The 13,833-nt window shown below is 37.7% G+C and overlaps 1 protein-coding gene across 2 annotated transcripts in view; it reads right to left on the bottom strand.

Annotated features, from left to right (window-relative positions):
* The window catches only part of LOC122041062 (BEACH domain-containing protein B), a 117,080-nt gene that overhangs the window by 58,220 nt on the left and 45,027 nt on the right, over window positions 1–13,833 (bottom strand). For both annotated transcript variants that reach the window (XM_042600606.1, XM_042600605.1), the window contains exon 17: window positions 13,513–13,686. In XM_042600606.1, coding sequence (XP_042456540.1) covers window positions 13,513–13,686 — 174 coding nt within the window. The remainder of the gene's footprint in view (window positions 1–13,512; window positions 13,687–13,833) is intronic.

The raw sequence follows: 13,833 nt of genomic DNA on the forward strand, positions 1-13,833 counted from the left end.
AGGAAAGGAGTAGAAGTAGATTCGACAAAGGTCGAGGCAGTCTAGGAATGGTAGTGCCTAGAAATGCAACTAAAATACGCAATTTTTTAGACTTAGCCGGCTACTATCGCAAATTCATCAAACACTTTTCCTCTATTGTGGTGCCCCTTAACAGTGCTGACCAAGAAGAATGCCAAGTTTATATGGAGATCTAACTGCCAGAATAACTTTGAGCAGTTGAAGCAAGCACTTACTACAGCCCCAGTTTTGGCTATGCCATGAAGACAGGGAGAGTATGTCCTGTACAATGATGCTTCGAAGCTAGACTTAGGCGCAGTGTTGATGCAGCATGATCGAGTTATTGCATATGCGTTCAGACAATTAATGGGACATGAGAAGAATTATCTGACTCATGACCTCAAGCTAGCAGCAGTTATTTTTGCAAAGATTTGGAGACACTACTTGTATGGTGAGAAGTGCAAAATCTATACGGATCACAAGAGTCTTCGGTATTTCGAAGATGAATATAAGGCAGACACAATGGTTGGAGTTGGTGAAGGATTACGATTGTAATATCAGCTACCACCCTGGGAAGGTTAATATAGTTGTAGATGCCTTAGCAGGAAAACAGCGGTCATAACCCAATTGTGAGTGTAACAACCTCTTCGGATAGAGATTCAGAGGTTTAATCTGGAGATATATGCTAGGGGCGAGGCTCCTACGTTGTCCACTGTGACAATACAGCCTACCTTGAGGAACCGCATTCATAAGAGGCAGTCGACAGACGAGCAATTACAGAAGTGGAGGCAAAGGGAGGAGTTCAAGGGTCGAATGTTGTATGCGGTGGAGGATGGTATTGTCAGATACAGAAACCGACTCTAGGTTCCAAGTGGTGGTTCTCTTAGAGTTGAAATTTTGACAGAGGCGTATAACTCACCTTATTTTATACATCCAGAAAGTACCAAGATGTATAAAGACTTGCAGTTACTGTATAGGGATCAGGTATGAAACGGGATATTACACGTGTGGTGTCAGAATGTCTGACTTGTCAACAGATAAAAACAGAACATCAAAGATCCACAGGGATGCTCAAACCACTTCCTATTCCCGAGTGGAAGTGAAAGAACATTACAATGGACTTTGTGGTGGGTTTACCGGGGACAGTAAAGGCCTTCAATGCAATTTGAGTAATCGTTGACCGTCTAACTGAATCAGCACACTTTTTGCTAGTAAAGATGACTTTCACCATGACGCAGTATGCAGAGTTGTATATTCGGGAGATAGTCAGACTGCATGGAATTCCAGTATCGATAATGTCTAACCGAGACCCGAGATTTACTTCATCTTTATAGAAGAGTCTACATTCCGCTATGGTAACTAAATTATTGTTCGGTACAGCTTTTCATCCTCAGACAGATTGTCATTCAGAGAGCGTGATACAAATCCTAGAGGACTTACTGCGAGCTTGTGTGATCGACTTCCAGGGAAGTTGGGAACTAAAGCTACCTCTAGTGGAGTTTATATATAACAATAATTATTAGTCGTCTATAAGAATAGCTCCTTACGAGGCACTTTATGGAAGGAAATGCAGATCACCCCTTCATTGGGATGAAGTCGGATAAAGAACCAAGATTGGACCAAAAATTGTTCGGCACACTACAGATTTAGTAGTCAGAATCCGAGATAAGATGAAGACGGCACAAAGTCGATAGAAGAGTTATGCCGACAAAAAGGCCAAGCTCAATCCTAGTTTCATTGGGCAATTCGAGATCTTAGACAGGGTGGGGGCACTGGCATATCGAGTGGCCTTGCCACCTAACCTTACAGGAGTGCACAACGTATTCCACATTTCGATGATTCATAAGTACATGTCAAATCCTCTGCACATCCTGAGTTATGAGCCGTTGCAGCTTACACCACCTACGAGGAGAAGTCAGTGCAGATTTTAAATAGACAAGAGAGGAAGCTACGGAGGGCGATCAAGATGGTCAAAGTAAAATGGTTAAATCATTCTAACGAGGAGGCTACTTGGGAGATCGAGTCGAACATGAGTTGTTACCCGGAGTTGTTCGGTAAGTTTTAAAAATTTCGAGGATGAAATTCATTTAAGGGGGAGAAATTGTAGCATAAAAACAACGGTTCACTTAAATGAATCAAGAGTTATGGGTTAAGTAATTACTATGTTAATAGATTAACGAACCCGACCCGGATGTCTAGCAAACCCGACCCGGCTTATGATATATATGCCCTAAAGATTTCTAAGGGTTTTTCATCATCCCCCTTCCTTGCCCCCTTTGAAGCCAAGGGTCACCACCCCCACCCATCCAAAACCTTCACTTTGATTTGAACTCGTAGCCAACTTAGAGGTGGAGGAAGAGCCTTCTCGAGGCGCCTAAGGTCGTTACAAAAAAGGCAAGGATGATGTTTTTACATTTACTGCACTGTAAGGATCATAGTTTGTTATTTTGAAGAAGTTGCAAGGTTTCTTTCGTTTCGTTTTCTGCTCTAGATGGTTAGTAGTATACGAATTTGATGTTATGAGCATGTTTTCTCAAGGTCGTGCTTCCTTCGATTCCTACGATGAAATAAATAAGCTTTAATGTTCTCTATTTGCTTTTGCACCAAAATTTCTCCTACTGAATAGCTGAGGGAGACGTTGCTGTTTTGCTAGGAATTTATTGGGGGTTGTTTGGGTGAGAGAGGAAGGAGGAAGTTGGGGTTTTTATGTGTCGTTTGGGTGAGAAAAGTAAGATGAGGTTTGGGTAGATTCGATTGATGATCAAGGTTGATTTGAATGAGGGAAGAGGGCTAGAAATCTGTGTTGTTCGGGTGAGGGAAGTAACTATGATTTTGGGAAGATTTGACGATCGGGGCGGAGTTGGATAAGGGAAGAGGGCTGGAAATATGTGTTGTTCGGGTGAGGGAGGAAGACCACGGCTAGGGCTTTGCTGATTCTGTTCGGGGAGTCGCAAGGTGAGGTTTTGTGTCCGAGGAAGAGGGATGGGGGAGCACAGGGCAGGATCCTTAAACAACATTTCTATTTTAGTTACTTTCCAAGTATACAAGTTATTTTTCCGTTATTATGCAAGTAAACTTAATATATTCTTAGCAATGACTTTCTATGCATGAAAAGTAAAAATGTATTGTTTATTAATATGACATGCAAAAATTTATGCAATGAGTTAGGGAATCCGACTTAAGAAGTGTCTGGTGAACCTACCTTACCAAAACAGAAGGGTTAGGAAATCCGACTTAAAAAGAGTCCAGTAATCCTTACCAAAACAAAGGGTTTAGAGAATCCGTCTTACGAAGGGTCTGGTGAACCTTACCAACCTAGTACTAGGTAAAAGTTTGGACAAACGATCAGAGGTTGAGGTAAAAGAGGTCACATTCAATGATGTGAACTCACCTAAATATTTTAATGTTGAAAGTTAATGTTTGATATTATTTTATTAAAGTTGAAGGCCTATGGGACTAAATGTCAGCAAGGTTTAACTTTTAAATATTCAAGGCATGGTCTTATATATATATATATATTGAAAAACATGTGAATGTATGTTTATTTCTAGCCTAAAATGTTTGAATTTGTAGAGTCTTTAGACTCACTAGATCCCTATGGTGCAGGTAATGAGGCGACGGAGAGATTTGATGGATGAACTCACTTGTACATGGAAGTGGACATCCAACGACACTCTTCTAGAAGACTAGGTTCACCATTAGGACATTAGTTTACTTTAATCTGAGTTGTTTATTTTATTTTTTTTAGTTGAGGAAGACGGTTTAAGTTTTTCCGTTGTCCCGATTCTATATACTAACTTGTTTTATATTTGAATTGTTTCCTTTACATTGGAATGTCTTTTCCTTGTTCTACAACTATGATATATGTTTAGTTTGGAGTTGAACTCGATTTAGACGCATGTTTTGATTAGATGGTTATGAATGGTATAAGTTCTAGGGTGTTTCAAAAAATTTCTTAGAATGTGAAGTTAGAGAAGGAGCACACTCTGGTCGTGTCCCGTGACACGGGCGTGCTCCTATGGCCAAGAAAGATGAAGAATGAAGTGGAAAAAGGCTCAACACAAGCTAACCATGTCTCAACATCGAGCCACATTATCAAGCTGAACATACGAACCGTCCACGAAGAAAAAAGATTTAAAAGACTATCAAAATGAAATTTTAATCAAGGAATACGCTCCGACCGTGTCCAATGACACGAGCATATTCGTACGGAAGAAATCGGGCGTAAAACAGTGATAAAATGGAGCCAACATGTTCCACCAAGGCCTGGTCACGTCGGCAGGCATGGCCAGTGTCAATTTTGGTCATTTTCCCGAGTCGTCGTGCCAACCAGGATGGGTTGTGTGACCCTCTGGCTCAACTACAGACCAAATTTCGAATAGTCATAACTTTCAGCTCGATTTGAGTCACGGGCCGTATCACCTATCAAAATATAGATAATTTAAATATCTATAACTTTGATTTGGGGTCCAACCCGAGAAAACTAGGTCTAAGGGCAAATAACCCATTTTGGCCGAGCCATATAAATCTACAAATCTAGCCAACTTAAGAGAAGATATAAAAGGATCAAAAAAATCCTTCTTTGGGTCATCTGGGACCAAGGGCTTCATCCCCTTCCTAGGGAGAGGGTTTTCCCCTCTAGGTGAAACCCTAAAACAACCATCTTCATATATTTTGACAAACCATCCACCTCCGAAGCAAGGACCATCTCGAAGACACCGGCAATCTTCTCGCTAAGCAGTTCTTCCTCTATTCTCTATTTGAATTGTATGAATACTTCTCTCAGTGTCTTTGATTTATAATTCACTTACTATGCAGTAATTCTCTTGATTCTAGGAGTAGGATTAGCCTTTGATATGTAAACACTATTTTGTTTAATATATTGAGTTTGCATGTTACTGATTCAATGAAATGTGTTTATGGTCCGGACCTACTATGTATACACGATCTCGATGCCAAAAGCATGAGATTCATATCCCACGAGGATTCAAGGATAAACCGAAAGGAGAACTCAATCCTCCGACTCGTAAAAACCTGAGACATGGAGAGTCGACTACGAAAGGAGATCGATATGTCACGAGGAGCAATCGATTATCATAGATTTTAATGGATTTATTTTAATTCATAGCCACATAGTAAGAGAAGACAACTTAGGGATTGTGAGATCATGTGATTGGGTCTTTTTAGAAAAACAATCTCTTAGCTCCGTCTCTTTAAAAGTAGACAACAAATTGAAATTGATATGCAGGTGTAGTTTCAAAAGTTCATATTGGATACCATAGGATAGTCTACATACATGAACCACTATTGAGGATAGGAAACCAAACATAGATTAGATGCTTATAATCATTGTGGTGAAACCAAAATTCTAAAATCATTCTCCCCAATTCTGACATCTACCTTCGACCACTTGCCTTCCTTTAACCACTTCTACTCTAGATTTCTCTCAAACCTTTCCTCTTGCTCTATCAACTCTCTCTCTTTCTTAATCTCTTGTTATCATAATCTCATACAACCACGATTGTCTATATAACTTGCTTTGCGAACTCAGCCAGTGCTTAATCAACATTATTGATATTTTATTACTTGAAGATATTTTCGTGCACTTGTGGATCTATCACACATCAAGTTTTTGACGTCATTGCTGGAATTATTTCAATTTACATTCGTTGACCAGAAATTTAGTTAAACTATATTTCCTTATTTCTCGCACTTCTTATCTCTCTTCTTCTCTTACATTTTGACTCATATTCTTGTAAGCTAAATGGATGCTCAAACTCGATGGTTCGACCAATTAGATGATGTGAATCCTCATAACTCTTATTGTGAGTTCTGTGGTGCAACCTGTATGTGATTGATATTTGCCCACTATTAATTAACCCTGTATATAGAGTACGTGGAGAAAAATGGAGTGCCCTGCCCGACTATAATGATTGGCTGCAAAAACAAAAGTATTGTGAAGCTTGTAAAGAGACTAGGCACAATGAAAAATTGCCAAAAGTTGAAAATTATGATGAAATTTTTTTCTAAAATTGAAAACAACCCGGACAAAGAAGATAAAGGCATTGAGACATCAATCGAAGAAGAAGATTTAGTTGTGTCTACCGATATTGTCACTCATTCATGTTAATCTTTGTGTAGTTTGTCCTGCTTATGATGATATTGTGGATGGGAGTGTAGGGACTTGTGTCGTAGAAACAATGACCCAAGAATCACTTTCTTTGGTCACATAACCACTTGACATTATGGATGTTGCAGGAACTAAACTTGTTGATAATGAAAGTGTAGGGACTTATGTAGTGGAGACAGAGCCCCAAGAACCATTTCCTTTAGTGACACCACCACCTAAGACAGAGCCTATCCTAACCACACATGAAACCATATTTGATGATTTACTCATTTTAATGATTGATGTAAGTAAAATTTCATTTAATATATCTGAAGCATGTTTATGGTAGGATATATTTTTCACAACAACCACATGCACGATTTCATGGAACCATTTGAAGATAAACATATTTAAGGATGGCCTAAGACCTGGAGCAAGCAGGTACCTTGCTCCTCCACGAACAAGGTTTAAGGCAGATGCAAGGTCAAAACCCCTTAGCAAGAAGGTTCTGAAATTTATGACTCCTCGAGCGAGGTTTAAAAGGGCAAGGAGCATGATTTCGGAGAGCGGCTCTTGTTATTTTCTTTGATAAGGCGTGAGGAGCGAAAATGGAGTTTGAGGACAAAGTTTAGAGCTTGTCACGGGTGCCCGTGCCAACTGATATGGATCGTGCCCAATTTCTAGAGCTCGCCACAGGCACCCGTGCCAATCGGCAAGGGTCGTGGCGAAGTCCGACAACAACCACAACGCCTGACACGGGCAGTCGTGCCAACCGGCACGGGCCATGTCGAGCACTTGAAAAAAAAAAGATGAAAATGCAGCTTCCATGCCATATTTCACCTAGAGCAAGCACAGGGCATGCCTCCCTTGATCTCCCTCTTTCATTTTTTTATAACCATAACCCCCTTCTTGGTTTTTCTTGTCTAATTTTCATTTTTAGAATTCAAAGTTGAGGAGGAATGTGAATATAGGAAAGAGGGGTGTCCTCAGCACATGAATGACTCAAACATTTAACGCACATCACTTGGTAACTCCCCTCACTCTAAACTTCCTCTGAATTAGAGTTATAATTATCGTTAAGTAATTGAAAAATTTAAGTATGGAGGATGTATATATGTTGGGTTGTTAGTCAGTTTTGTCATGTATCTTTTTACACAATAAATTTTTCTTCTAGTTGTATCATATATCATGTCATTATTTATTTGTTCCTCATAGAAAGATACTAGCATTCTAGTTCCAGATATTTATGTTGTTATTATGTTTGCTAGTATGCCTAGCGATCTATTTTTTTCCTATCCATAGTAGCATGAAATGAGCATTGTTTTTACTAGAGGAATTTGATTGTTGGCCTAGTTTAGGATCTGATCACACTATGCTTGGCTTTGATGGTAAGAATTTCTTAAAATAGTTAAGATTTATAGAACCGAACTAGTACTCTTGCTTTCTAGGTGACTTCTCAATTATATTTTAGTTACTAGATAAATTCAGATCATGTTAACTCATTAGGAGAAATTAGAATCCCAAAAGAAAGAAAGAAAAAGAAAGTGAAAAAAAGTTTGTTCAAGTATTGCACTTTACAAGCATTTAGCGGAAAAAAATAAGAGATAAAAAACAGTTGTCGTAAGTAGAAACTAACAAGTTACCCTTTTTAAACTAAGTTAGATTACTAGAAACTAACTGTTATGTTTCTCTTGATACCAAGTATTCCTTTACTATCTTGGGTGGATTTTGAGAGGAACAAACCTTGCGTGTGGCAGGTAAGTGTCTATCGCCAGAGGCATAAGGAACACAATTAAATAACGAATTGACTAGGGTTAAACATTGACACTTGAAAAAGTTAGGTCACTCATCGCACTAAGCATGGAGAACTTCTACATAGATCGCACTCAAATAATTTTGTATCATTCTCATCAATGAAACTACACGATAGGATTAGACTGATTCACTAGGGATTATGATGCACCGTTTACACATAAATCTAGATTACAAGTTTGATTAAGGGCAAGCAAAGGTTTAAGTCTGGGGGATTTTGATGAGCACATTTCATATAAGGTTTTTATCATAATTTGATGCACATCTTGTCCTATTTTATATGTTTATATTTCATGTTTTCATCTCTTTATATTTCATTTCGTTACTTTCACTCTTTTAACTCAAAAAACTACTCTTTGTTTGTTTTCATTGATAGGATGTGATTTCTGGAGCATAAATCCCTTGGAATGTGAAGTTGGAGCAAGAAGCACACTCTGGTCGTGTCCCATGACACGAGCGTGCTCCTATGGCCAAGAAAGTTAAAGAGTGGAAAAAGGCTCAACATAGCTAACCATGTCTCATTATAGAGCCAAACACACAAAGCGTCCATAAAGAAAAAGGATTCCAAAGACCATCAAAATGAAGTTTAAATTAAGGAACATGCTTCGGCAATGTCATAGGACACGAAAGTGTTTGTACGGAAGAAATCGGGCGTAAACTGTGCTAAAATAGAGTCAACAGCTTCCACCACCGCCTGACCGTGTCGACGGGCACGACCATTGTCCATTTTGGTCATTTTCCTAGCCTAACACCAGTGCCCGACATGGGTCGTGTCAGCCTCGGGCGAACTATAGACCAAACTTCGAATGGTCATAACTTTCGGCTTGGTTTGAGTCACAGGTCGTACCACCTATTGAAATGTAGATAATTTCAAGATTTACAACTTTGATTTAGGGTCCAACCCGAGAATACTAGGTCTAAGGGGCAAAAAACTCATTTTGGTAGAGCCATAAAAATCTGCATATCTGGATAGCTTGGGGAAGAAATAAATAGGTCAAGGAAACCCTTCTTTGGGTCATCTAGGACCAAGGGCTTCGTCCCCTTCCTAGGAAGAGGGTTTCCCTCTAGGGGAAATCCTAGAGGGACTATCTTCATTCATTTCGATGATTTGTTCAACTCCGAAGGAACTATTCCAAAGACACCAACAATCTTCTCGCTAAGCATTTCTTCCTCTATTCTCTATTTTAGATGGTATGAATGCTTCTTCAATGTCTTTGATTTGTAATTCCCGTACTATTGAGTAGTTCTCTTGATTTCAGGAGTAGTGATTAACCCTTTGATATATAAACACTATTTTGTTTAATATATTGAGTTTGCATGTTACTTGTTCAATGGAATGTGTGTTTATGGTCTGGGCATACATTGTATACACAAAGATTCGAGGATGAACCGAAAGGAGAACTCAATCCTCCAACCCGTAGAAACCTGAGACGTGGAGAGTTGGCTACGAAGGTAGATCGGTATGCCACGAGGAGCAATAGATTGTCATAGATCTTAATAGATCTATTCTAATTCGTCGCCACACACTAAGAGGAGACAACTTCAGGATTATGGGATCACGTAACAGGACCTCTTTAGGAAAACAATCTCTTAGCCCCGTCGCTATAAAAGTAGACAACGAATTGGAATTAATACGCTAGTGTAGTTCCAAAAGTTCACATCGGATACCATAGGATAGTCTACCTATATGAATCACTATTGAGGATAGGAAATCAAACATAGATTAGGTGTTTATAATCATTATGGTAAAACTGAAATCCTAGAATCGTTCTCCCCAATTCTGACATCTACCTTCGACCACTTACCTTTCCTTGACCACTTCTGGCATAGGTTTCTCTCAAATCTTTTCCTCTTGCTCTCTCGACTCTCTCTCTTTCTCAATCTCTTGTCCTTGTGATCTCCCACAACCACGATCGTTTAGATAACTTGCTTTATGAACTCAGCTAATATTTAATCAACAGTCCTTGTGGATCAATATTTATTACTTGACGATATTTCCATGCATTTACGGATTTATCACACATCAGAAAGCAATGGATGGAAAAAAAAATGACGCATGCACCCTTTCTTCACTCACAAAACAACACACTATATATAATTAACTTTTAGGTATGTGACTTCATTCCCCCAACTTTTATTCTCCATCCGAAGAGCTAGCATCCTTTGTTCTTCTACGGCGATGTCCTCTATCGTTCTATGGCAACGTCCTCTATTCTGTGGCGGAGTTCTATGATCGACGTTGTACACGAATCTAGTCAAATGCTTCTCCCTTCTTAACCTTTTGTTTGATTTCATACCACATTCATCCTTCTTCAACCATCTGGGCAACGAATGTCACTTGTTATTTTTTTGTATGACTAATTTGAGTTCATGTTTCTAATTAAGACTTCATGTAACGTAACCTTTTCTTAGTTTGAAGCAAGTATGAACATATTTTTCAGTTTACCAAAAGTACAGACATGGAACTTTGCTTTATAACAAATAAGATAGGTTCCTTCAGAAGGATCTGCTTCATCTTTATATGCTTATCAAGTGAAGGGATGGGATATTTTTCTACAATTGTTTCTTGTATTCATATGCCCACTTAAAAGTATTCACTTGCAAATATGGACTACAAATCTTCAGATATCAGGCATATTTAAGCATCCAACCTTCTTATACGATATTGTCAAGGAAGTTGGGAGGGATAAAAAAGAGAGCAATGCAATCTTCTTATGTAATCTTCTTATAGGTCCCATGATACCCCATGTTGGGACTAAGCCTATACATAATGACACCAATATAATTTTTAAGCCTAGCAGTCTCCCTCAGAGGTAAAGCATAGATAACTAATCAATGTTCAGCTTATTACAAAAGTCCTACAAATGAAAAATAAGACTGTTTCTGAAGTTTGAAGATGACAAAGACACTAAGGCAGTGGTTTAAAGCTTCCCTCAAATTCTGATAGTACATTGAAGTCAGTGAAGCTTTAAATGAATACTCCAGTTATTTCCTTTCTTAACTCCCTCAGCCTGAAGATGCTGCAGGTACCCTAAAGTTTGCTAAAATAAAGTAGCAAATTGTGAAGGGTTGCGCAGGGTACCTTCACTATTGGCTAAAATCTATTTTTTTAAAACAGATTTTTTTTCATAGCATAGCATGACTTTTAGGGGTTTAGAAGTTTCTTTAAATTTTTATCAGGTGTCTTTAATTTTTATTTTGCAGTAATTTAGCTCTTTGAACTTTTTTTACAGCAATCTCTTCGTACAAGTTTAATAAGATGGAGTGGGATAATGGCAAAGGAGATGATCAAAATATTAAAGATTATTATGACAAAAATGATGGTAGTTCGGATGATGAAGTTTTATAAATAGGAATTGTATAGTTGTTCTTTGGATGGTATTGAAGGATATGAGAAAACATGTAGATAGGGATTTGACAAAGAGTAGTGAAAAAAGGACAACCCGATGCACGAAGCTCTTGCCATGCGGGATCCCATGAAAGGATCCATTGTACGTAGTCTTACCTTACTTTTTGCAAGAAGCTGTTTTCAAGATTCGAACTCATGACCTTTTGGTCACAAAACAACTTTACCGTTGCGTCAAGGCTCCCCTTCACTTGATGGAGAGTAGTGAGCAAAAAGATAATGTTCGACGTGTTTTATTGCACAATCTTATGACTTCTAGCGACGCGTGTCATAGTGTTCTTAGGGTGAGTTTGGATAATTCAAACAATGTAATTCATTAAATATGCTTTTTGATAAATCTTAATGCTAGATGTTCATCTATTAGATTTTTATTTTTTGTATATATGGAATTTGCTTGTTAGTCCAATATTATTATGCTTGAATGTTTACAATTGTGAATAAGATTTGATTTTTTTCATGTTCATGTGTGCATTTGATGCCGGTGTTGATTAAGAATGGGCACACCAATTGAACAAGAAAGATGTGATTAAGTGGACTGAAGAGATGGATAGAATTTTTATAGATGCTATGTTAGAACAAGTTAATGGTAACCGAATATGTGATACTTTCACATCTATTGCATACCAAAATATGATTGTCATTTGTAGTAAGAAGATTGAAATCCCATTGTCGAACGATAATTTGAAGCATAGAATTAAAACACTGAAAAGTCACTTCAATTCATGTTATGGTTTGTTTAAGAATGCAAGTGAAGTTCAATGGCATGCTGAAAGTAGGAGATATGAGGCTGAAGGGGTTTGGAAGCAACTTATTAATGTAAATATTAATTATATATATTAATTTATATTTAGTCATTTAAGAACTACTGTATTTCTAATTATGTTTAAATTTGTCTAGGCTATCTATCAATCAAGAAGTGGAGATACACTTCTGCACCTCATTATGATAAGTTGTTAGAGTTATTTGCTCCCTGATAGGGCAAATGGTCAAAGAGCTTCCACTGTAACTAAAAGACATGTTGAAATTATTTTAGAGGAAGAACAAAGAGATCTTGGACTAGATGATGAATATGAGAATTTCAAAGTGATCCCTGATAGTCCACCATTTGATGAGCGATCAAGGAAGAGAAAGCTTGCATCTATTGATTCATATGGAAGTAAGAAAAATTCAGTCGACATTAATGTCAAGGAAGTTGTTGCCGAATTGATCATTCAACTTCGATGATTGAAAATAGGTCATTTCGCCAACAAAATGTGAATGAGAAAGTCTACAAAGCTCTAGTCTGTACTGGTGTTCCAAATAAAAATATACTTACTGCGTATCTATTCCTAGGAGAGAACAAGGAGAAGATGATGCTTTTCATAGGATGTCCACTAGAGAAGAGGTTGAAATTTCTAAATATGATATTCTCTTTCTAATTTTGATCGGCTATGTCAGCATAAATAGTCATAATTTTGCAAAGCTCTAGAATATTAAGTATAAGCGAGTGGGCTACTTATTTTGGTATATTAAAGTATAAAGTTTATAGTTTGATATTTTAGTTGGCAACAATTTTATCATCCTTATAGAATATTTTCAAGTAATATTTGTGATTTATATTTTGGTTGGCAATAATTTTATAGTGCTTGTAAATTATTTTCAAGTGAAGTTTATTGCCGACACTTTCTGAGTTGGCGAAGAACAAATTACATAAATTAGTGAGGACTTGCATTTGCTAACAAGTTTGTTTCAAATTAATAACATGCTTGTGTAGTTAACATTTAATTCCTTGCATCATGAAGAGAAACATACTGAAACAAGTTTAACATCATATAATATTCGATCATGGCAGAATCCACAAAGCAGAACACATGCAACAGCATAGCATAAAAATATGATTTGGTAATTCTATGTAGCATTTTGATAATATGCCAAGCCAGTTGGTTATTAGTTGGAATTAATCTCAAAGAAACAAGTCGTTAGCCCCAGGGAGTTCAACAATTAGCCAGCATGACTTGCCACATAGGAACTCTTTTCTTGAACTCTTTTCTTCAATTAAATTGCATGTTAGAGTAAACAAACCTATGGTGCAAAAGTAAATTCTAAATAACAGGATGTTCATAGCAAGCATAGGAAAGAATCCTTGTGATGCCCTTGGCAAGAAACCACATAAAGAGAATAAAAATAATGTAAAACAGTCCAACTACACCTCAAAAAATAGCATGTCCTTGGCAAGCATTGCAAGGCAGCCCTTTTTCGAATCAGTTAGGAAAGAGAAAAGTCCCACTGCGCTATTATCAGGTATATCCTCTAACCTAAGCCAACAAGAAAAGGAAAATCCCTTGTTGTTTGGCCACTGCACTGGAGATTTGATTAAAATTCCCTGCAACAAGATAGGAAGCATAACCCATTAGGGAATTACTCAACAAAGGAACATGATTTGGGATATTTGATTAGTAAGGGAACTTCCAGGGTAATTGCTCATAGTTGATTCAGTATGTATAAGTAGCAGCTAATGAAGCAAAAAAAA

Source organism: Zingiber officinale, chromosome 2A (assembly GCF_018446385.1).
Source record: "Zingiber officinale cultivar Zhangliang chromosome 2A, Zo_v1.1, whole genome shotgun sequence".
In the NCBI taxonomy this organism is placed as follows: domain Eukaryota; kingdom Viridiplantae; phylum Streptophyta; class Magnoliopsida; order Zingiberales; family Zingiberaceae; genus Zingiber; species Zingiber officinale.